Here is a 23,877-nt window from a genome sequence, read left to right on the forward strand (position 1 = left end):
GCACCCTTCCCTTGAGCAACATTAGAGGGGCCGGGCTGACCTCACAAAGGGGCTTCAGGTGTGGCCACCGAGCTGGGGAGTGGAGCCAGACAGCAGAAGCCCCTGGAGTGCAGACCCCAGCAGACACTCTGACCAGGCACAGGGGCATGAACTGAGCGTGCTGAGGGCAGAGAACAGCCAAGGGCTGCCCAGCAGTTAGCTCAAGTCCTCAGGAAGAAGGGGACAGTTGGGACGGTGGTTCGAGGACCAGCAGCCAGGAACGTGGTGAAGAACGTGGATCTGAGGTGGGCCCACGGTGCGGCTGTGATGTGTGTGGGCCCGTGGTGTGGCTGTGGTGTGTGTGGGCCCGTGGTGTGGCTGTGGTGACATGGGCCCGTGGTGCGGCTGTGGTGTGTGTGGGCCTGTGGTGTGGCTGTGGTGACGTGGGCCCGTGGTGCGGCTGTGGTGACGTGGGCCCGTGGTGCGGCTGTGGTGTGTGTGGCAGAGTGGCCTCCAAGCCCGCCCTGGACGGTGATCCAGAGGCCGTGGAGCAGAAAGGTGTACTTGTCAGAGTGACCTTCTGGAAGCCCACCAGCGTCAGATCAGTGTAAGATAAGAAGCGCGAAGAGGGTGGACAGGTCAACGCGCTTAAAACACAGGGAAGTGGGGTGACGGTGAGGAGACCCCTGCCTGGCCCTGGGTCCTCCATGTTCACAGCTCCTGTCCCTCTCAGCCACATCAGCACCCTGCTAATAGCAGGCTTGGGGGACCGTGGTGGACGTTTGGCCAAGAGTCCTGGAGATGGAAGGTGCTTGTCAGGCACACACACTGGTTTATAAACAGATGCAAGCAGGGCTGCCCTGCCCAGCTGGTGAGCCTCCTGCACAGCTGAGGCAATGATTTGCGTTTCTAGGAGAGAGCGTGTAGGGTGCCAGAATGATGCCAACAGAGGGTGGCCAGACTAAGATCTCAGGAATCCTCCGGCTGTGTGTACCTCACTCATACTTAGCGCTGATGGATATCAGGCGCCTCTCAGTTCTGCCATCACATTCTGTGTTCACCTTAGACACACACCTTTCATTAACACAACTCACGACTCTGCCTCCGTCTGTGTTTGCTCACTCTCTATACTTAACGCACTGCAGCTGGTTTGCCTGTCTTAACTACAGGCTCATTTATATTCTGTAGTAGAACTGGATATCCTCAAAAGCAAATGTACATTCCGAGCTGTTACCTACACGTGTGCATCTCTTAGGCTGAGGCAGGTGACAAGGTGGGGGAAGGGCAGGCCCTGAGTGAAAGCGTGGATGCTTCCATCAAGCAGGCTTAGGGGCTCTCTCAACCTCTTGATGAGTGTTGTTTTCCTCCTGCGTAAACGGGTTACTCACTAAACAGACCCCGCAGGGATGGCAAGGATTACATAAGACACACGAAGTGCCCAAGGACTCTCTCAGCCCTGTCCGTCTGAGGCTTTCATGGAAGCTCCATTTCATAGGCATGGTCGATTAATTCACCAGTTGCTGGTGATTAACTCAATTTTTGGCCCCTGTTCCCCCCTGGATGTGGAGGGTGGGGCTGAGAGGATCCACGAGGAGTCACCTCATTAGCATACACTCAGGTGGGGTTGAAAAGGGCATATTAGACACCACCTTTCAACCCCTGAGATGCTCCCATCACATCTCAACCACTCAGGATTGCAAGGGTTTTAGGTGCTTCCTGCTAGAAACCTGGGGTGAAGACCACATGTGTATTTCTAATCCTATTACAATATCACCACTGTGTTAACCGAAGTTCCTTCCTTTTAATCAGCAGTGCCAAGAGGAGTTGGGGTGTTGGTATCTCTGCATCTGAAAGGATAGATGGTGCTTGGCCTGTGACCCTTGGCTGAGGCGCCATGGTCAGGCTCTGCCAGGCCCTGCTGCTGCTGGTAGCCACCGTGGCCCTTGCATCCAGAGGAGTCCACTCCTGGGGTTCAGCGAAGGTGGTGAGGACATTCCAAGATATCCCTCAAAACTACGTCTATGTGCAGCAGGCACTCTGGTTCGCCATGAAGGACTACAACAAGGCCAGCAGCGACAAGTTCAGCTTCAGGGTGCTGACGGTTCTGAAGAGCCAGGAGCAGGTGGGTGGGGTGCTTGCTCCTCGCCCTAGCACTCCCCACCCTCAGTGTCAACAAACAGAGTCAAATTCTGTGAAATATTTAAAGGGGTTTATTCTGAGCCAAATGTGAGTGACCCAGGCCTGTAATACAGCCCCATGTACCAAGGTGGTTTATAGCTTAATATTGTCCATTTTAGGGGGATAGCAGTTACGGGCATACATCAGTCAAGACACATAGGTGGATATTGGTTTGGTTCAAAAGGCAGGACAACTCGAAGTGGGGGCTTCCAGGTCATAGGTGGATGAAAGATTTTCTGGTCAACTGGTTGAAAGAGTTAAGCTGTTACCTTAAGAGCTGGAATCAAGGCCGGGCGCGGTGGCTCAAGCCTGTAATCCCAGCACTTTGGGAGGCCGAGGCAGGTGGATCAGGAGGTCAAGAGATCGAGACCATCCTGGTCAACATGGTGAAACCCCGTCTCTACTAAAAATACAAAAAATTAGCCAGGCATGGTGGTGCGTGCCTGTAATCCCAGCTACTCAGGAGGCTGAGGTAGGAGAATTGCCTGAACCCAGGAGGCGGAGGTTGCGGTGAGCCGAGATTGCACCATTGAACTCCAGCCTGGGTAACAAGAGCGAAACTCCATCTCAAAAAAAAAAAAAAGACCTGGAGTCAACAGAAAGGAATGTCTGGGTTAAGATGGGGGTTGTGGAGACCAAAGTTAATCACGCAGATGAAGCCTCCAGACAGCAGGCTCTGTTACCAGAGAGAATAGATGGTAGGTGTCTCTTATCAGACCTTAAAAAGTGCCAGACTTTTAGTTAATTCTCTTCTGGATCAGGGAAAGACCTGGGACGGGAAGGGGATTCTCTACAGAATGCAAATTTACCCCCACAAGAACTGTTTGCAGGGCCATTTCAAATTTCATCAAAGGAATGTATTTGGGGTAGAATGTTTCTTTCAAGACCTGCTATAGAGTCAAGTTGGAACTTGGTATCTTATTGCTACAAAGAGTATGTTTCCTCAGTCCTAAGACCTCTGTTTTCATGTAAAAGCTGGTCAGTTGTTTCTGAATTCCAAAGCGGGGAGGGTATAATGAGGCATGTCTGACCTGCTCTTCCCATCATGGCCTAAACTAGTCTTTCAGTTTCACTTTGGAATGTCCTTGTGTGAGAGGGGGTCCATTCAGTCACCTGAGAGGTCTTAGAATTTTATTTTCGGTTTACCTCAGTCAGAACAGAGCCCAGTATCTGCGGATGGCTATTGAAACTAGGAATGGGAGACACAACTGGAGATGCCTTTAGCCACAATCTATTCATTTTATTTTAGGAGTTTTTGAAGGAAAACAAATTCTATTTCATTGTTTGTTATTCTGAGATGGAGATGATACATAAAATATCCATTAAAGTCACTTAAAAGTGGTATAGTCCCACCAAAAAGCAGAGGTAAGAGCCCAGAAGACAGCTGGAAGGGGGCGAGTTTGGACCATCTGTGCCTCATCAATGTTGGCCGTGGCAAGGACGGGTTAGGACACAGAGAGTGAGGTGAGAAACCTCGAGTGCAGCTGAGGCTGGGGACGGAGGCTTCACAGAAGGGAGGCTCCTCTTTACGGGAAAACCTCCACTCATAAATGTGAAAGACATGGCCTACTTAAAAAACCATGCCATCTTCTAGTTGTATCTATCTTCTCAGCACCAGCCCGGTCACAACTATTTCAGGAAAAGATCATCAGTGAATCCTACAACCACTGGGGGAGGGTGTTTGGTGTGAACCACTGCAGGGATTAATCAGGGCATTTGATGAGCACCGTTCTCACCGTGTGCTTACCACCAACACTGAGACAAGCTGGCATCACGTACTTCCTGACACCATGTGTGCAGAGCGGATGCCAGCACCTGTATATGGGATTATTGGCTGGAATGCATACTTTGAATGTAATCAGAGGAAAAATTAGACAAACCCATAATTTAGGGCATTCTATAAAACCACTTAAAATATCAATATCATGAGAAACAGGGGAAAATACTAGAAAATTGTTCCCCAACAGAGGAGACTTGAGAAGCATGACAGCCGAGTGTAGTAGGTGGTCCTGTATGTTCTCGGGGTCAACTAGATATTCAGTCTGGCTTATGAATTTGAAAAGGAGAGCTTTGTTTCTCTGAAGGCCCAGCTAGAAAATCAGGCTTTGAGGGGAAGGCCTGCAGGGTGGCCATTCTGACAGGCTGGGAGTTGTAGCCTCTGACAGAAGCTGGAAAGAGTTGCTTCCAGGGGTGAAGCATAAGACAGGAATCCATGCTGAATGGGTTGGCTAAGCATACATATTTAATAAACTCTAGGAGGAGTCATGAATATTCATGAATGAAAAGTGTAAACATGCATAACTGAGCTTCACGCCTCTTCATGGGTTGCATATTCAAAAAACGATGGTATTAGCATGATCCACAGGTGGATTTTCAGCCCTGTGATGGCAAAAGCCGAATCAGTCACGAAAAGCCTCACTGTGCATCCTCCATGTCAGCCAAAACCAGTCCAGAGATGGTGACCACTTTTCAGGAAGGGACGCCTTGTGAAGCTGCTGAGCTGTCACATCAAAACGCGAAGAAGGAAGGGGGAGTCTGGTCTTGGCCTCAGATGACTGACCAATGGCCATAAAAAGAAGAGTTGTTCATTTCTTGTTTTCCAGTGCTGATTTCGGCTTACTCCTTAGGAAATAATTCAAATTAAACATTAATGTAGAGGGGACACACTGAGGTATGCCAGACCTCCCATCCCATCATGGCCAGAAACTCAGTTTTTAAGGTGTCTCTGGGGTCCCCTTGACCTTGAAAGGGTCTGTTCAGTCCATTGGAGGTTTAGGGTTTTATTTTTATTTCTCCTCGGATTTATAAAGGATGTTATTGGGACAATTGGTGAGATTTTAATCTGGCCTGTGTAATAGAAGAAAGCCTTGTACCTGTGTTGAATTTCCTGCGAGAGGTGATTGTCCTGTGGCTCAGCAGGTACCCGAGACAGGACGTGGTGGAACACTGTGAAGGCCGGGAAATGAGACCAGTCTGCTGGAGTCTGGGGAGTGAGCGGGTGGCAGAGGCAGAGGCAACACAGAGCTCGGGTCATGGAGGCGCTGACATGAAGTGCCATGCACCTCCTCGAGCTCATCTCTCCGCTGCCTTCCCTTTGACCTTTCCTATCCACGTGTCCAGGCTGCCAGGCCACCTGCCCTACTTTCTTGTTTGATTATCTGACTGGGAGGCTGCATCCCCGACAGCGCTGGGACATTAGGCCTCTTCTGCACCTTGCCGTGCTCTGTGGGGACCTTGGTTCCCTCTGGTTCTTTCTGTGGGTCTGGTTATGTTGCTTGTGTTGCTTGAGTAGAGGACACCTGTGACCAGGAATGTGCCACCAATGGGCCAGATTAAAACCTAAGAACACAGGCTGCCTGCAGCCCTCAGGCCTGGTTAGTACCTGTTCTCACAAGTTCCCACCCTCCAGAACGATCCCACGTTCTTGGGTTTCTCTGTATCTATGCTTCCCTACTTACATCAATAAAACAGTGTTTTTGGTTTATAGGCAGATGTTTAATAATACAGTAAACGAAATACCGAGATATCTAAAAAACGAGGTACCACTTTGTACTGTTTCTTGTTTGTTTGTTTTCTGTGAATGAATGCTTTATTTTTCAGTTCACTGTGAGCTCTCGAATGCAGGTAGTAATTCAGAAGAATCAGATAGAAACAAATTCAATAAGAGACTGCAACACAAGTTCCTTGACCTTGCCTCTATATATTTCTGGAAAAAAGCACAGAAAAAGATTTTTAAAATAACACAACATAAAAGAAAAAAAAATTTTGGTGACAATTCAGCTTAAACTTAATAATATATACATAGGCTTTATGAAAAGAAAATAGCCACGTTTTATTAGGACATTTAAGTTAAAAATACAAAGATCTGTATCAGAGATTGGCCTGCTTCAGGCTTTTAAACAGAGTAGTTACAGAGACAGCTCGGCCTGCAAAGCCTAAAACCTTTACTACCCGGCCCTGTAAGAAAAAGTTTATAGATGCTGCTGATTCTTTTCTTTTCTTTTGGATATTTGAAGCAATTTTAATTATTTTTTTCTTGACATATTAAATGCTTCTATTTGTTTGTAAGGTGCGTAACATGATATCTTGCTCTATACATTGTCAAATGATGACACAATCAAGCTAATGTGAGTGCTGGTACCAAGCAGCACCCCATCCCCAGCAGCCTGGAGCCACAGGGCAGTGAGAGAATTCCAGGTTACTGGGCACCAGAGTTGTTTGCTTTCTCCAGGTGCAGTCAGGTCTCACAGCTCACGACATCAGAACTATTTTCTTATACTTTACAGAGGAGGAAACAGTCACAGAAAGGTTTAGTAATTTGCCCAGAGCCACACAGCTAGTAAGTAGAAGAGCCAAGATTTAAAGCCAGTCTGAGCCAGGCGTGGTGGCTCACACCTGTAATCTGAGACTTTGAGAGGTGGAGGCGAGAGGATTGCCTGAGCCTGGGATAAGCTCGGACAGCACGGCAAGACTTCGTCTCCAAATTAGAAAAACAAAGAAGTAATTAGCTGGGTGTGGTGGCACCTGCCCGTAGTCCCAGATACTCCGGAGGCTGAGGTTGGAGGATTGCTTGAGTCCAGAAGTTCAAGGTTGCAGTGAGCTGAAGGTGTGCCACTGAGCTCCAGCCTTTTTTATCAAAAAGATAAAAGAAAATAAATAAAAATAGAATAAACTCAGGCTGCTGTGCTCTTCTTCATCAGCACCTGTCTCTGAACTAGGCTTAACGGAGCGAAGGTGGTGGGAAAAAAGTGCAGCCTCAGGGGAGGGCAGGGAAGGGCTTTCAGACGGCCAGGAGTCAGAAGCGTCTGTCTGTGCAAAGGCTGAGGGGCTCCTCGGCAGCCAGAACCCCACTTGCCTTCTATTTCTTGAGCAAGTGGAGGTCACAATAGATTAGTGGTTGCTTGGCAGCTGATGAGTATGAATTAGAGCGGTTAGTTTTTAATTGTAATTTCAACTTAGACGTAGGACTCAAATATACAGCAGTGGTTTGCAACTACGGGTGGCTTTTGCTCCTTAGGGGAGTTTTGGCAATGCCTGGTGACCTTGTTTTGTTGTTATGACCTGCAGAGTGGGCTGCTCCTGACATCTAGTGAGTGGAGTCTCGTGGTGCAACCAGCCATCCTGGAATGCACAGGGGAGCCCCCAAACAAAGAGGGATCCAGCCCCAACTCTCAATATCTCTGAGGTTAAGAAACTTGATAGACGGTCACCAGAAAGTTCTAAGGGTACAACTGAAAGTTGTTAACAAAAGGAAAGCAAACCCTCATTTCTTGCATTTCCAGTCTGGCTTGTCATTCTTGAGGTCACCACTAAGAGCAGTGTGCTCCGTCCTTCCAGATATTTTCTACGTACTCACATATGCGTCTGAAATATTTAAAAGCATATTTTATAGTCATACAATTGTGCTTTATATGCTATTCTGTACAGTTTTTTTGGCACTTAAAACGTATCTTGATAAAGCTGCATAAATGCACTTAGATCCACCTCCTAGTTGTATTTCATGAGATGATGTGCTGTAATTTGTTTTTTGCACAAATGGTCTCCTAATGGACCATGAGGTTTGTTGATAGGAAAAGTGAAACACTGAATACTCCCTTGTATGTGTTGCTATATACTGTTGCTGGAATTCAAGCCAAGAAGAGCAGAGAGATCAAGTGACACAAGAAAGTTTCTTTCTTTCTTTCTTCCTTTATTATTACACCTTAAGTTCTGGGGTACATGTGCATATCATGCAGGATTGTCACACAGGTATACACATGCCCCCGCCCCGTTACCTACATGAGGTATTTCTCCTAATGTTACCCCTCCCCAATCCCCCAACCCCTTTATGTGGCCAAGAGAATTTCTTTATGGGCGCTCCAGCTAACGGTGGCCTTCCTGCCTGAATGGCCGCCAGCCCTGAACAAAGAGAGCACATTGCTTTTATACACTCTGACGTGAGAGAACAAGGCAGGAAACAGGTTTGGGACAAAAGCAGTTAATCCAGTTTTACAGTTTTGGGCTTTGTGGTCATTTGACTCTATAATCTCACAGCTGGGGTCGGGGGTGGAAAGGCTGAGTCGGACACCCGAGGAGATCAGAACAGGAATTGCAGAAGTATGTGCAGGCTGCAGGCCCGAAGATACGCTCTGCTGCTCTTATCTGTGTCGAGAGGGTGGGACCAGTTCTGCTCTGCCTCTGCGTTCTCTACATACAGGTTTGATGACTAGCCGGAATGTGGGCCGTGAGATAAGTTTGCAGCTCAGTTACTTGGGCTAAGCTGGGAGGGGTTACTTACTTTTGCTTACTGCGACTTTTCCTAATGAGCTAGTCCCACTGTTAACTATTACTCATTCTATTTCAAGTCTGTCTTTAATTTCACTTTTCTCCTCGGTACTGTGAGGTTAAAATCAGATGTCAGCTTGACCGGATTGAAGGTGCCTGGATGGCTGGTTAAGTATTTTTCCGGGTGTGTCTGCCAGAGAAGATGGACATTTGAGTCGGTGGACTGGGAGAGGAAGACCCACCCTCAGCGTGGGTGGGCACCATCCAATCAGCTGCCAGTGCGGCCATGACAAAGCAGGCCAGGTGGGAGAGGAGGATGGCTTTGCTTGCTGAGGCTTCTGACTTTTTCCTTCCTGTGCTGGAGGCTCGCTTCGCCTGTCCTTGGACATCACATTCCAGGTTCTTCGGCCTTTGGACTCTGAGACTTGCACACCAGTGGCTTCCTGGGACCTCTTGGGCCTTCGGCTGGACTGCCTGCTTCTCTGGTTTTGAGGCTTTAGAACTTGGAATGAGCCACTACCGCCTCCTCGCCTTCCCAGCTTGCAGATGGCCTGTGACGTGACTTTGCACTGTCAATTCTCCCTAAGAAACTCCTTTTATATACAAATCTAGTCTATTAGTTCTGTCCCTCTGGAGAACCCTGACTAACACCGATAGGTATCCTGAATTTGAATTCCCTGATGGAAGAGAACATTTGCAAAATACTGGCAAATTGCCCCTTAAAAGGGCTAAATCACCTTAGATTTTTGGCAGGGCTGCAGGTCTGAGTACCTCCTGCCTCTCATCTTCATCAGCTGTGGTCTCATTTTGTCTTTCAGGTGTTTGCCAGTCTGACAGGTACAAAAATAACATTTTTTAATTCCCCTATAGAGTGAGGAATTGTCTTGCATTGAATTTACCTGCAATATATGTTTACTTCTAAGAATTGATTCCCTTTTTCTTTTGCATTGCTTGTCTTGCTCTTACAGAATTGTAGATGTTCTTTATGTACTATTCATACTAGATTGTGGTTCTCATATATACTGCCAATATTTTGTACTTGCCTGTCTGTTCCTTGCAGTTTAATTTTCCTTACAGTGTCTTTAAGATTTTTTTTTTTTTTTTTTTTTTTTGAGACAGAGTCTTGCTCTGTCACCAGGCTGGAGTGTAGTGGCACAGTCTTGGCTCACTGCAACCTCCGCCTCCTGGGTTCCAGTGATTCTTCTGCCTCAGCCTCCCGAGTAGCTGGGACCACAGGCGTGTGCCACCACACCCGGCTAATTTTTTCGTATTTTTAGTAGAGACAGGGTTTCACTGTGTTGGCCAGGATGGTCTTGATCTTTTGACCTCGTGACTACCCACCTCGGCCTCCCAAAGTCCTGGGATTACAGGTGTGAGCCACCGTGCTGGGTCTAAGATTTTTTTTTTTTTTTTAAATATTGAAGTAACATTTATTTTTTCTTCCCATATGTTGTTTGGAGTTTGTATCTTGCTTAAGAAGTTCTTTTCCATTCTTGAGTATAACAGTTACAATTTTTCTAAAACATTAATAATTTTAGCTCAGTAATCTATCTTGGAATTATTTCTATTTATGGTGTGGGGACTGGATCTAACCTAAACCTGACCCTGTCTATAAAAGGCCTCTGTGTTTTGGAAAGCCAGCACACCAGACTGTGTATCCAAACATATTTGGGTCTGTTGCAGGATTCTTGATTCTCTTTCCTTGATTGATTTATTCGTTGCTGGGTCAGTATTGTAGAGTTGCTATTGAGTAGGAGAAGTCCTTTACATTATTCTTTTAAAAACCTTTTAAAAATGAGAATGCACATTTATTCCTCAAAACTTTTTATTGCTTTATTTATTTATTTATTTATTTTGAGACAGAGTTTCGCTCTTGTTACCCAGGCTGGAGTGCAATGGCCCGATCTCAGCTCACCGCAACCTCCGCCTCCTGGGTTCAGGCAATTCTCCTGCCTCAGCCTCCTGAGTAGCTGGGATTACAGGCACGCGCCATCATGCCCAGCTAATTTTTGTATTTTTAGTAGAGATGGGGTTTCACCGTGTTGACTAAGATGGTCTCGATCTCTTGACCTCGTGATCCACCCACCTTGTCCTCCCAAAGTGTTGGGATTATAGGCATGAGCCACCGCGCCAGGCCGGCAGTTTCTTAAAATAAGGCAACAGTGAGGTTTGCCACATTGATTGACTTAATTCCTGTAACACGGGATTGTTATAAGTGGAATTTTTGATGCTGCAAAAGAAGCAGCACTCCAATATAAACTTCCTCAGCAAGGCAATTTACTTCCATAGAAGGGTGCAGCTCGCAGATGGAGCAATGGCAAGTGGACACCTGGACAAGGAGGGGAAGAGGTACTCATGCCTGTCAGGGGTCATCCCCAGTGCTGTGTCGTTCCCCTATTGGCTAGGGTTAGACCGCACAAGCTAGACTAATCCTGATTGGCTATTTTAAAGAGAGTATGGGGTTCGAGCTGGAGTGACAGGGTGGGTGGTTTTGTGGGAAGGACCGTTATGGGCAGGTCAGAGCAGGTGGCCAGGGGTGACCCAGGTTAAAGAAGGTGACTGGAGCAGGTGACTGAAGCAGGTGACCAGGATGAGTCAGGATGGAGCCAGAGCTGGGGCCAGGGGAACAGATGTGAACTGCTGATTAGAACTGGTGGAGAAGTTTATTTACTGGAACTACAAAGAAGCTAAACTTTAAAATAGACAATTAAAGAATAAGAGAGCCGAACACGCTGACACACCGATTCTGGGAAGAGAAACTTGGGGTTCACTACATCTAACATGATGCTGTTTGATAGCATTTTACCCACAGTAGAACTTTTTTAAAAATTGGAGACAACTCTCTCAAAGCTCACAGCTGCTTTGTCAGCTCAGTTTGTGTAATAGTCTAAATCCTTTATTGTAGTTCCAACAATACTCACAACGTTTTCACCAGAAATCAATTCCATCTCAAGAAGCCATTTTCTTTGCTCATCTCTAAGAAACAGCTCCTTATCTATTCAAGTTTTATTATGAGATGGCAGCAGTCAGTCACATTTTCAGGCTCCACTTCTGATTCTGATTGTCTTGCTATTTCTACCACATCTACAATTACTTCCTCCACTGAAGTCTTGAGTCCCTCAAAGTCATTCATGACGGTTGGATCAATTTCTTCCAAATTTCTTTTAATGTTGATACTTTGATCTCCTCCCATGAATCACAAATATTCAGAATGGCATCTAGAATGGTGAATCCTTTCCAGGAGGTTTTCAATTTACTTTGCCCAGATCCATCAGAGGAATCACTCTTTATGGAAGTTACAGCCTTAGGAAATGTTTTACCTAAATAATAACACTTGAAAGTTGAAATAACTCTCACAGAAGGAGGCTGTGTTAGCAGACATGGAGACCATATAAATCCTTGTATGTAGAGCACCTGGGTGGCCAGGTGCATTGTCGACAAGCAGCAACACTTTGAAGGGAATTGTGCATGTGCTTCCTTTTTTTTAGCATTATGTCTCAGTAGTAGGCTTAATATATTCAGTCAACCATGCTGTAAACCGAAATACTTGCATCAGGCTTTGTTGTTTTCTCATACATAGAGTAGATTTAGCATAATTCTTAAGTGCCTTAGGATTTTCAGAATAGTAAATGAACATTGGCTCCAACTTAAAATCACTAGCTACCTTGGCCTCTAACAAGCGAGTTAACCTGTCGTTTGAAGCTTTAGAGGCAGACACTGACGTCTCTCTAGTTATGAAAATCCTAGATGGCATCTTCCTCCAACAGGAGGCTGTTCCGTCTACACTGAAAATCTCCTGCTTGTGCAGTCACCTCTGTCACTGATTTTAGCTGCATTTCTGGGATGACTAGCTACAGCTTCTACGTGAGCACTTGCTGCTTACATTATGGAGATGGCTTCTTTTGTTAAACCTCATGAACCAGTCTCTGCTAAATTACAACTTTTCTTCTACAGGCTCCTCACCTCCCTCAGCCTTCATAGAATTACGGCTAGTTAGGGCCTCACTCTGGACTAGACGACTAGACTTTGGCTTAAGGGAATGTTGTGGCTAGTTCGATCTTCCATCCAGATTATTAAAGCTTTCTCTGTATCACCAATAAGGCTGTTTTGCTTTCTTATCATTTATGGGTTCACTAGAGTTGCACCTTTAATTTTTTCCCAAGAACTCTTTCTTTGCATTCATAGCTTTGTTAACTGTTTGGTGCAAGAGTTCTAGCTTTCGGCCTGTCTTGGATTTCAACATGCCTTTCTCACTAAGCTTAATCACTTCTAGCTTTCCATTTAAAGTGAGATATGGGTATCTCTTCTTTTCACTTTACAACGAGGCAACAGGAGGGTTGTCAAGTTGGCCTTATTTCAGTATTACTGTGTCTCAGAGAATGGGGAGGCCCAAGGAGGGGAGAGAGGTGGGGAGCAGCAGGAACACACACATTTAGAGATTTAAGTTCACCGACTTACATGGTCATGGTTCACAGTGCTTCAAAACAATTACATAGTAACATCAAAGACTACTCATCCCAAGTTACCATAACAGATGTAATGAAAATTTAAAAGTTTGAAACATTGTGAGACTTGCCAAAACGTGACAGAGAGAGGACATGTGCATAGGCATGTTGGGGACATGGCACTGATATTGGGACATGGTGCTTGAGTTGAAGTTGCCGTAAACCTTGAATCTGTAAAGAACACGGTGAAGCATGATATTTCCAAGTACAGCAAAATGAGGTGTGTCTCTGCACATGTGTGTGCCTCTGAGGTTAGGTATACATCCACAAGTGAAATTGCCTAACCCAAGGGTGTGCATCTCTCTCTCTGACCTCTAACCTGAGACTTAAAGGGCTCATGTGAGTAGGGCAGGTCAGCCAAGTCAATCTCCCTATGTCTGAATCCAGCTCTGCCCCAGAGGAAGTAAAATCCATCCTGTTCATAGTCCTAGGGATCCCACAGGGCATGCACAACATGGAGCAGGACTCCCGGGGGCATCTTAGAATTCTGCATGACACATTTCTTTTGTTCAATGCCTAGGAAGCTTTTCTAGAATTTCTAAAAAAAATTGTAAGGATTTTGTCAGTTGTCTCCGGGACAGTTACTGTGTTTAACTTGGTCATTCTCTTTAATATGTCCCTCCCCCGAGTCTTGTAAACCTTGTTTTCTTGTTCATTTTCAATAAAGTCCTTTGCCATTGAACTGCTCCATTTCCCCAAGAGGTTCTCCTTGAATGGAAGGGCTGCTAGGGGCTTTGTGGCAGGTGGAATGCCTCTAGATGCAGAAATTTTGGAGGAATCTGCATTTCAGTAGGGTGTGGATACTAAGATTGGCAAACAATGGGCAACTTTAGAGAGCGTCAGTATAAATACACACTGAGCAAGCTCTACTTCTGGGTCATAGTTTTATTTCCTCAATATCTATTGATTAGGTGTGAAGATGCTATAAGCACTGATTGTTAACCACACTCTGAATGAAGAGATCACCTAAACAGGCTTTGTGTGAGCAACAAGGCTGTTTATTCATCCAGGTGTTAGTGGGCTGAGTCCAAAAAGAGAGATTTAGCAGATGGTGGTGGGATAGGACCTGGTTTTATGGTTGGGGGCGGTGTCACAGTGTCCAATGTCACAAGGTTGACTTATCAGTTGGGGCAAGAAAAATGGTAGAATTTTGCCAGGTCGGTCAATCAGATCACACGGTCCAGTGTCACAAGGTCGACTTATCAGTTGAGGTAGAACAATGGTGGAACGTTGCAAGGTTGGTTAATCAGGCACTGCAGGAGCTAGCTAATCTTCTCTTTCTGTAGTTTTCTTGTTATCTAATATTTTCTGGCTCCGGGGGGCCAAGGTGAGGTGTACATGTGGGTCACGGGGTCACCATGGCTTGACTATGGTGTAGTCCATGGTGCAGTCAGTCCACAGAACCTTGCACTGCTGTTTCCCAAGCTCTAATAAGCAAACTATTAGCTTCCCCAGGAAAATACTTTTGGGAGAATTGTTTCCTTGCTTTATTTTGGAGACAGTGCCATTACTTTAAAATTAAATACTATGGTGAGACAGAGAGACAAGGCAAGAAATCTTCCAAATTACCTGAAAACCTCTGGACAGAAAACAGTTGAAGAGGGAGAAGGCAGAAAGACATTCCTAGCCCTGAGTAGTCAATGACCTGTTTACTTGCTGGAGATGACAGTTGATATCATATATTCTTTAATGATACATGACTTTTACGTTACTCATTGACAGGTGACAGATAGTTTGGAGTACTATATTGAGGTCAAAATTGCCCGAACAATTTGCAAGAAAATTTCGGAAGATGAAAACTGTGCATTTCAAAAGGATCCCAAAATGCAAAAGGTATGTGGCCGAGACAAGGGGGAACTCCTTGCCTAAGATTTGTATACTGGACCGTATTCGGGACTGCGAATGATGAGGTTCTAGGCACAGACATCGTTTCTACCATATTGCGGATGCCAGCCTTCCCCACCTGAATGTTATGGGATCTCTGGGGTGCTGCTTTTCTGGCCAGAAACCTCTACAGCTGGTGGTTCCTTTCCCCAAGTTCTTGTCCTGCATCTGGAAGGAATGAGGTACACAGACAAGTGGAGGGGGAGCAAGATGAAGAGGAGCTTCCCTGAGTGTTAGAACAGCTCAGAGAAACCCCGTGGTGGGTAGCTCCTCGGCAGGCAGCTTGTCCAGAGTGTTCAGCTCCCAGCAGAGAAGTCAGTTCCTCTCTGCAGCTGATCATCTGGTGGTCTTCCCAGCTCTCAGCAGAAAGGAGAGCTCCTTTGTGCAGTTGGGATTTTATGGTTTTCAGAGGAGGGAAATGTGTGCTTATTTGTCCATGAGCAGTCATGGGTGGGCCCAGGAATAAGTACAACCCCCTCTCTGGTCTGCAGGACTGGCAGGTCAGCCAGAGGCTTCAGGCCCTCCCCAGCCTGAAGGTGGGGCTTCACCTGGGACACACCCCCTTCTGCCCAGGAAGCTGTCTGCCTCCCACCACCCTTCATGGCCCAGGCTGTTCATGCCAAGGGACTCCTGCAGGCCAGTGCTGAGCTGTCTTCAGCACCCCCTGATCCTCAGCAACCCCTTGTCCTCCCTCCTGTGGTCCTTGGTGCCCAAAGATTGGAGGAGGCCAAAGCAACAGGGGCCAGAGTATTACAGCTGGCCTAAGCATGCACGCACCTGGCTGGGTTGTGACAGCTCCAGGCTCTGCCCCAACCTAACCGGATGGTCACAGCAGGCACCAGGAGCGGGGAGAGGTCAGGCAGTGTGAGCAGGCATCTCAAAGCCTGTGGCGGGGAGGGACGCCTTCCGAGGCCTCAAGAGCACAGAGATGCCCAGGTCTGCAGCTGGGCTTGGGCAACTGCAGCTGAACCTAGGGGCTCCCGCCCCCTACAACTCAGAAGCTATGGGATTTCTGCTTGTCCTCGAGTCCTGGGACCACCTACCTGCTCTAGCCAGTGTCTTGTCAGTAGCCACTCTAGATGTGCCACCGCTGCCATCACCACCACCAACACACACACACACACACACACACACACACACACACACACTCACACACTTAGTGGCTTAAAGTAAAATCAACTCATTATTTCTCAGTATTCTGCAATCTGCACTGTGTTCTGCTGGGGCAGGAAAATTCTAGATAGCTGCTTTACTCATGTGTCTGGCACCTCCAGGGGGATGGCTGAAACAATGAGGGGCTTGCCAGGCATCCACCCCATTCTGCTCGGGGCCTCCTCATGGAGCAAACTTGTAGGGTGATCCAGTCAACCTGGTTTGTCATAGACTGTAGGCTTTCCTGGGATGTGGGCCTTTCGGTACTAAAACCAGGGAAATTCTGACAAACCAAGATGGGTTGGTCATCCTGCACTGGGACATTCTCACAACATGGTGCTTCCAGAAGAGTCAAAGTTCTTAATTAGCTTCTAAGAGGAAGAAGCAGAAGCTGCCACCAAAACCGGCAGAGAATAAAGTGATGGCTGCCATCTTGGTTCACTGCCTACTCTGGCACCCCTGCGGAGGGGTGCTGGCCCAGGAGAAGGCACAGCATGACCTTCCCTCACTGCAGTCCTTGAGGAGCATTTTTCTCCTGCTGGGACTCCACAGGCCTGTGATTGCTTTGAAGCAGGGCTTGTTGCAAGCAATGCTTCTTGGCTAATTCTCATACCGGTGGGCCAGGTGGGACCTCGACCCTGGATGGTGTCCAGGCTCATGACACCTGCATAAGAAGGAATTCAAGGACAAGTTTGAAAATACCGAGGTTTGTTGCAAAGCAAAAAGAACACACTCAAGAAGGAGGGAGTGTGGGTGTGCACCGGAGAGAGCCATGTGCAAGGGGGTTTGCTGCTCCCACCTTTATGGGTTTCTTTAACCAAGGGGTGGAATATTCATGAAAATTCCTGGGAAAAGATGGAGATTTCTTGGCCCGATGTGCCACCCATTTTTACATCAAACATGGATGTTTCCGGAGCTCCATTGTGCCGGTGGTCGTGTATTTAGTACATTAATGAGCACATAATGAAGGCCTAGGTGAGACTAAGGTCAAATCCAGTGTGCCATGTTGGGTCCAGTCATCAGCCAGCTTGGTCCACACCCTGGTCTTCAGGGTCTTATCAGCCCCTAGCTTCTGCAGCTATTTCAACAGTTTCCTTTTGTGAGTCATGCAAAAGTACTGCCTGGAATTTTCTATTCTCCCGCAACCACCCTGTAGTACTCCTTTCTCAGTCCCACCAGTCCAGCTGCTGCATGGAAGTCCTACGAGGCTCTGGGACTGTCCCGAGACTCCAGCCCAATGGCCCTGCATGTTCCCCATAGTCTCCGAGGTCCAGGCTGCTGCTGCTTCAGAGCAAGACGGGGGCAGCCTCAGCCAGGCCAGGGTGTTGTCAGATGGGGACCGTCACAAAGGCAAGTTCATCGCAGAGGAGCCGGCTTAATAAAAAATTCCCTTACTCTCCTCCTATTTGATTAACAGGGATACATTTCAGACGTAAATTTAATCTTTTAAAATGTATATAAATATTTTCTGAAGGTATATTCTCATAAAAATGTAAGTGATAACAGTGAGGTCATGCCCTTGGACTCCTGGGTGATGCCCCAATTCTGCCCCCTGCCCAGGAGTTTCCGCTGGGGTCATTTGTGTGGACTTAAGGTAATTTCACTGTAAATTTACATGAATGACATTGTCTTTTTTCTCCTTCCTTCTTTATTTAAATAACTGCTGACACACAGTGTGTTTTTTGGATGTAACTTCTCTTTTTCACATTTGTCTTGGTAATCTTCTCATAGATATTATTTCCAAGTTTTTTCTTTCATAAATGGAACTAAATTGAAAATCCTTATATATATGTTTCTGTGCCTTGTGTATTTTTAAATCTGTTTACTAAATACCTAAAGCAGGCACAACACTTGGATTGGCAGAATTAGTGGCAGGTCAGTGATTGGCAAAAAGTGCTCAGACATAATGCCAATTAAAAATATCCTCATATTTAGGTGGGGCGTGGTGGCTCACGCCTGTAATCCCAGCACTTTGGGAGGCTGAGGCAGGTGGATCCCCTGAGGTCAGGAGTTCAAGACCAGCCTGGTCAACACGGTGAAACACCATCTCTACTAAAAATACAAAATTAGCTGGACATAATGGCACATGCCTGTAGTCTCGGCTACTCGGGAGGCTGAGGCAGGAGCATTGCTTGAACCTGGGAGGCGGAGGTTGCAGTGAGCCGAGATTCCACCACTGTACTCCAGCCTGGGTGACAGAGCGAGACTCCATCTCAAAAAAAACAAAACAAAACACCTCATATTTCAATGAAGAGCAGATGTCACAGCAGAATGCCAAGTGCAAGCGGGTGGCTAAATCTAGAGAGTGAATTCTTATAACAGATGAGGAATAATTTTAAATTAAGTGATATTTCAAAAATCCAGGAAAGTACTAAGAATGATATATCTAATGCTCATGTACCTACCACACACATTTTATACCTGTTATCATTTTATTACATTAATTTTAGATATCTGTTTTCTAAAATTTATTTTTATTTTTTTTTAAATACATTGTATCGGGTATATTATCACATGATAATATGTGATTCATATAGATAGTAAAATGGTTACCATAGTGAGGTAAAATAACCTTTCCATAATCTCACATAGTTCTGCATTGTTTTTGCGACATGAACTGCTAAATCTAGTCATCTAGCAGAAATCCCAAATTTCGTGTCATTTAATTAACTATAATAACGTACATTAAATGTCATCCTGCATCTGCTGATTTGTAACTTCTAGCCTGTGTCTCCCAGCCCTCACCCCAACCCGCTCTGCAGGCAACCATTATTTTCATCCTTTCTCTGTATATTTGACTCTTATCTTTTTAGATTCTACATGTAAGTGTGATCATGAATATGTTTTTTTCTGGATCTGGCTTGTTTCATGTAGTTCAGTGTCCTCCAGCTTCATCCGTGAGGCCAATGACAGGATCTCCTTCTTCTCGAAGGCTGAAGAACACCTCGTAGTGTGTGTGCTGCCTTTTCTTTGCACGGGCTGTTTCCACCCATGCTGGCTGTGGTGAATAGTGTTACAGTGAACACAGGAGACGCAGGATGCACGTGTCCTTATGAGGTGATGATGTGCTTTCCAGAGGGATTGCTGAGTCACATGATAGTTCGGTTTTAATTTTGTTAGGTAACTTCCATACTGTTTTTCATAATGGCTGCACCTGTTTACAGTCCCAGAAACAGTGTGCAAAGGCCCTCTTCTCTCCACACCCTCATCAGCATTCTTTATGTCTTCATTTTGATAACAGCCATCCTACTGGGTATTATTAAATATTTCTCTTAAAAAGTGAAACGTCGCACATCTATTATGCTCCCCCGTCACAGATAACCACTCTTCTATCGTTGATGGGTAACATGTCTTCCTACGTTTAAAAACTTTTACCTATGTAAAAGAATCCTGTGTGCTTTTCAAAATTTACCTGCATTTTGGAACTTTATTTTTTTTGGACTCAACAATGTATTTCGAGGTTTATCCATGTTGGTACAATCCACTGTTATTTATTCATGCTGAATGATTTTTAGGGCCATTTGGTGCATATAGAAATAGGCCAAACATCATTTTCATTACTGTATATTAAGCTATTGTATGACTACATAATACTGTATTTTACCATTCCCTATTTTGAACACTTTTGTCTGTTTTCAGTTTCTCACTTTAATTTTTATTTGATTTATTTACTTTTAGAGACAGGGTCTCACTCTGTCATCCAGGCTGGAGAGCAGTGCCCTAACCTTGGCTCACTGAAGCCTCAACCTCACAGGTGCAAGTGATTCTCCCACCTCAGCCTCCTGAGTAGCTGGGGCTACAGGCATGCACACCACACCTGGATGTTTCTAAGTTTTGTTTATAAGACTGGATTTTTAATATCTTGGGTAATTTTTATATTTTTTTGGAGATGTAGGCCTCCCTATGTTGCCCAGGCTGGTCTCGAGCTCCTGGGACCAAGCAATCCTCCTGCTCCAGCCTCCGCAAGTGCTGGGATTTCAGGAGTTTTTCAGTTTTAGCAATAATGCTTCAGTGAAAGTCCTGATACATGCCCACTGTACCAGGAAGCGAGAATCTCCACAGAGACAGCACTGGAGTAGGGCTGCTGTGTCCCGGACCATGCACGACTTCCGCTGCAGTGTGGCAGGCCGTGCGTGATGCCTGGCTTCACGTTTACTCCCCAGAGTGGTTAAACCAGCATAGCTTCCATCAGTGGTATAATTGTCCATTTTTCCACAGCTGTACCAGCAGTTGCTGTTAGGAATCTTAAATTTCTCCAGGGTGATATAGGTGATAACACCTCGTCACTTCACCTTGTCATCTCTCTAATTTGTAGCATGGTGGGATGTTTTAATATTTCTAGGTTTTATTTATAGAATTTGCTTCTTAATATCCTTCATTCTAGAGCAATCAGGCAGCCCCTGTTGGGGCTTAGTCCTTAGGTGGAGAAACACAGCTCACCTACTGCGACTCCTGAGCTCACTCTCCTCCTGCTTCCCACGTTTCTGATTTTATCCCCCGTTGGCCAAACTCAACTGGAAGTCAGAAGGTGCCCACTTGACACTGTCCATGGTGATCACAGAGCAAGGGTGCCCACTGGCACAGTCTGCAGTGGTCAGAGGATAAGGGTGTCCATTGAGCAACCCCCAGAGATCAGAGGGTATGGGTGCCCACTGGAGTTGCCCATGGAGATCAGAGGGCAAGGATGCTCACTGGAGCTGCCCATGGAGGTCAGAGGGCAAGGGTGCCCACTGGAGCTGCCCGTGGAGGTCAGAGGGCAAGGGTGCCCATTGGAGCTTCCTGTGGAGGTCAGAGGCCAAGGGTGCCCATTGGCACAGTCTGGAGAGGTCAGAGGATAAGGGTGTCCATTGAGCAACCCCCAGAGATCAGAGGGTATGGGTGCCCACTGGAGTAGCCCATGGAGATCAGAGGGCAAGGGTGCCCTTTGGAACTGCCCATAGAAGTCAGTTTTCCAAGACATGCCAGGTAGAGACAGAAGAAGTGCAGGCCTTGGGGGACAAATGGAGACCATTCAGCACAGGAGATGGGGTGGAGATGTGTGAGCCATGTGAGTCAATCAGTATTCTATTGAGATACGTCAAACAAGAGATGATGTTAGTTAGGTTCTGGGTCTGTGAAAGTTTGTTCAGAATTTGCTGATAGATTAGCCAAGGACTATGAAAGGAGGAAACTCGGGATGGCTTCGGGTTTGGGAGGTTTGGAGGTGGTGTACTGTCTTGGCTTTCTCTTATGATTGCATCCTCTATCTTGAGTGCTTGGCACTCGATAAATTTTATCCATTTGCCCCCATCTGTTTCTTATCATGTGGAGATTTTCAGCTGTCTCTTCCCTTGCATGGGGCCCTTTCCTGTTTCATAAAGCTCCTATAGATTGGACCCTATCTGTTTTCTTGGTTTATTTACTGGTATTTAGAAAGGAAGAAAGTGTGGCTATCTGGGATCCTTGGAAAATAAATTTTAAAAAAATATTATTTTAAAATAATTATTGGCCTGATTCATTTAATGTAAAACATTTGGAAATTTTCAAAAATACTAAGCATTTAAAAATCAACTATAAATACCCTTACATAAAGCTGACCACTGTAAATATACTGGCATATATTCTAGTTTAAAAATATTTTATATTTATATTTTTTGTAGTTGGGAGCATAACAAATACTGTTTCATGGTCTGGATTTTCATTTAATAATAAATCCTAAGCATTTCCAAAACTGTAAGATTATTAGAGAGTATCATGTAATGAAACTATTCTGTATTATTTTATGATGCTTCCATATATTAGTTAGTGAATTCTGATAATTGATTATTTAGGGTTTTCCCTAATTTTTAGCTGCTTTGGACAGTGCTGTAATGAATAGTCTTATTTCTGTGTCAGTTTGCCTGATTGTTGTTTCTTTATAGGGACTATTCTCAGAAATTGAATTATTTATCCATTTGTCACCTCTTAAGGATTTTAATATACATCGCTAAAATATCCTCTAGGACTGAGCTTGCTAATTGAGCTGTTCAGGTACTCTGCTTCCTAGTGATTGTTTTCTGTCTACCTTGGCTGGCCTGGAAGTTAAGCAGTGACTTAGTGAACTCTCTGGTAAACCCAATGCCCACTCTCTCTCTTCACACCATGGGCACACACAGGCTTCCCCAGCCCTGGACCCCCCTCCTGCCCAGGTGCACAAGCCTGGACTGAGTCCTGCAAGGCCCCGTCTGAGTTTCTGGTTTTGTACACTGTTTTCTCCCGAAACTCTTCCTGCACCTTTATATCTTGTACAACTTCTTCCCTGCTTGATGCTGTCATTCAACCTTACATTGACTTCATGGAAGTATTCTTACTTCACATTTTTATTGTAAGTGAAGATTTTAGAGAGACGGAGGGAAATAGTGTTCTCACCGCCATGCAGCGAGCCTGAAACCCTCAGCTTCTGCAGGACTGTGGGATGAGAGCTACTTGTCTCCTTCCAGTGCTCCAGCTGCAAGCTTTCCTCCTTGGTTGCCGGCAAATGTTGGTTCCCCAAGGTGTGAAGCACCTGGTACTACTCTTGCAATGTTGCCTTCTCTGGGTAGGACTCTCTGCAGCATGAGGTCTCCGTGGACTACAGGGAGTCCATGTGGCTGAATGAGGGCCAGGGCTGGAGATGGGGGTTTTCCAATAATAACTCATCCTTGTGCTCTGACTCTTGCTCTCCTGGAGTGAATAAAGCCACACCCATGATGGCTCAGATCACAGCAGATGAACTAATGAGGACTACTCTGGTGAGGCAGCCGGATCCTCTGTTTTATTATTTATTATACTTTAAGTTCTGGGGTACATGTGCAGATATTGCAGGATTGTTACATAGGTACACACATGCCATGGCGGTTTGCTGTCTCCATTCCCCCATCACCTACATTAGGTATTTCTCCTAATGTTATCCCTCCTCTAGGCTTCCACCCCGCAACACACCCCAGTGTGTGATGTTCCCCTCCCTGTGTCCATGTGTTCTCATTGTTCAACACCCACTCATGAGTGAGAACATGTGGTGTTTGGTTTTCTGTTCTTGTGTCAGTTTGCTGAGAATGATGGTTTCCCAATTCATCCATGTCCTTGCAAAGGATAGGAACTCATCCTTTTTTATGGCTGCATAGTATTCCATGGTGTATATGCGCCACATTTTCTTTATCCATTCTATCATTGGTGGGCATTTGGGTTGGTTCCAAGTCTCTGCTATCATTGATGGGCATTTGGGTTGGTTTGAAATCTTTGCTATTGTAAACAGTGCCACAGTGAACATACATGTGCATGTGTCTTTATAATAGAATAATTTATAATCCTTTGGGTACATACCCAGTAATGGAATTGCTGGGTCAAATGGAATTTCTATTTCTAGGTCCTTGAGGAATCGCCACACTGTCTTCCACAATGGTTGAACTAATTTATACTCCCACCAGCACTGTAAAAGTGTTTCTATTTCTCCACATCCTCTCCAGCATCTGTTGTCTCCAGATTTTTTAATGATCGCCATTCTGACTGGCATGAGATGGTATCTCAATGTAGTTCTGATTTGCATCTCTCTGATGACCAGTGATGATGAGCATTTTTTTATGTTTGTTGGCTGCATGAATGTCTTTTTTTGAAGTGTCTGTTCATATCCTTTCCCCACTTTTTGATGGGATTGTTTGTCTTTTTATTGTAAATTTATTTTAGTTCTTTGTAGATTCTGGATATTAGCCCTTTGTCAGATGGGTAGCTTGCAAAAAAAATTTTCCCATTTTGTTGTCTGCTGGTTCACTCTGATGATAGTTTCTTCTGCTGTGCAGAAACTCATAGTTTAATTAGATCCCATTTGCCTATTTTGGCCTTTGTTATTATTGCTTTTGGTGTTTCAGTCATGAAGTCCTTGCCTATGCCTATGTGCTGAATGGTTCTAGGGTTTTTATGG

At 45.5% G+C, this 23,877-nt stretch overlaps 1 protein-coding gene across 2 annotated transcripts in view; it reads left to right on the forward strand.

Moving 5' to 3' along the window:
• Nucleotides 1-87: 87 nt before the first annotated feature.
• Nucleotides 88-23,877, forward strand: part of LOC100403665 (cystatin-13-like) — a 28,614-nt gene continuing 4,824 nt past the window's right edge. The window contains exons 1-3 of one of the 2 annotated variants that reach the window (XM_017972016.4): nucleotides 88-284; nucleotides 1,789-2,101; nucleotides 14,649-14,759. In XM_017972016.4, coding sequence (XP_017827505.2) covers nucleotides 1,874-2,101; nucleotides 14,649-14,759 — 339 coding nt within the window. In that variant the 5' untranslated portion in view covers nucleotides 88-284; nucleotides 1,789-1,873. The remainder of the gene's footprint in view (nucleotides 285-1,788; nucleotides 2,102-14,648; nucleotides 14,760-23,877) is intronic. The other variant, XM_035298499.3, reaches the window with a different exon arrangement.

Source organism: Callithrix jacchus, chromosome 5 (assembly GCF_049354715.1).
Source record: "Callithrix jacchus isolate 240 chromosome 5, calJac240_pri, whole genome shotgun sequence".
NCBI classification, from domain to species: domain Eukaryota; kingdom Metazoa; phylum Chordata; class Mammalia; order Primates; family Cebidae; genus Callithrix; species Callithrix jacchus.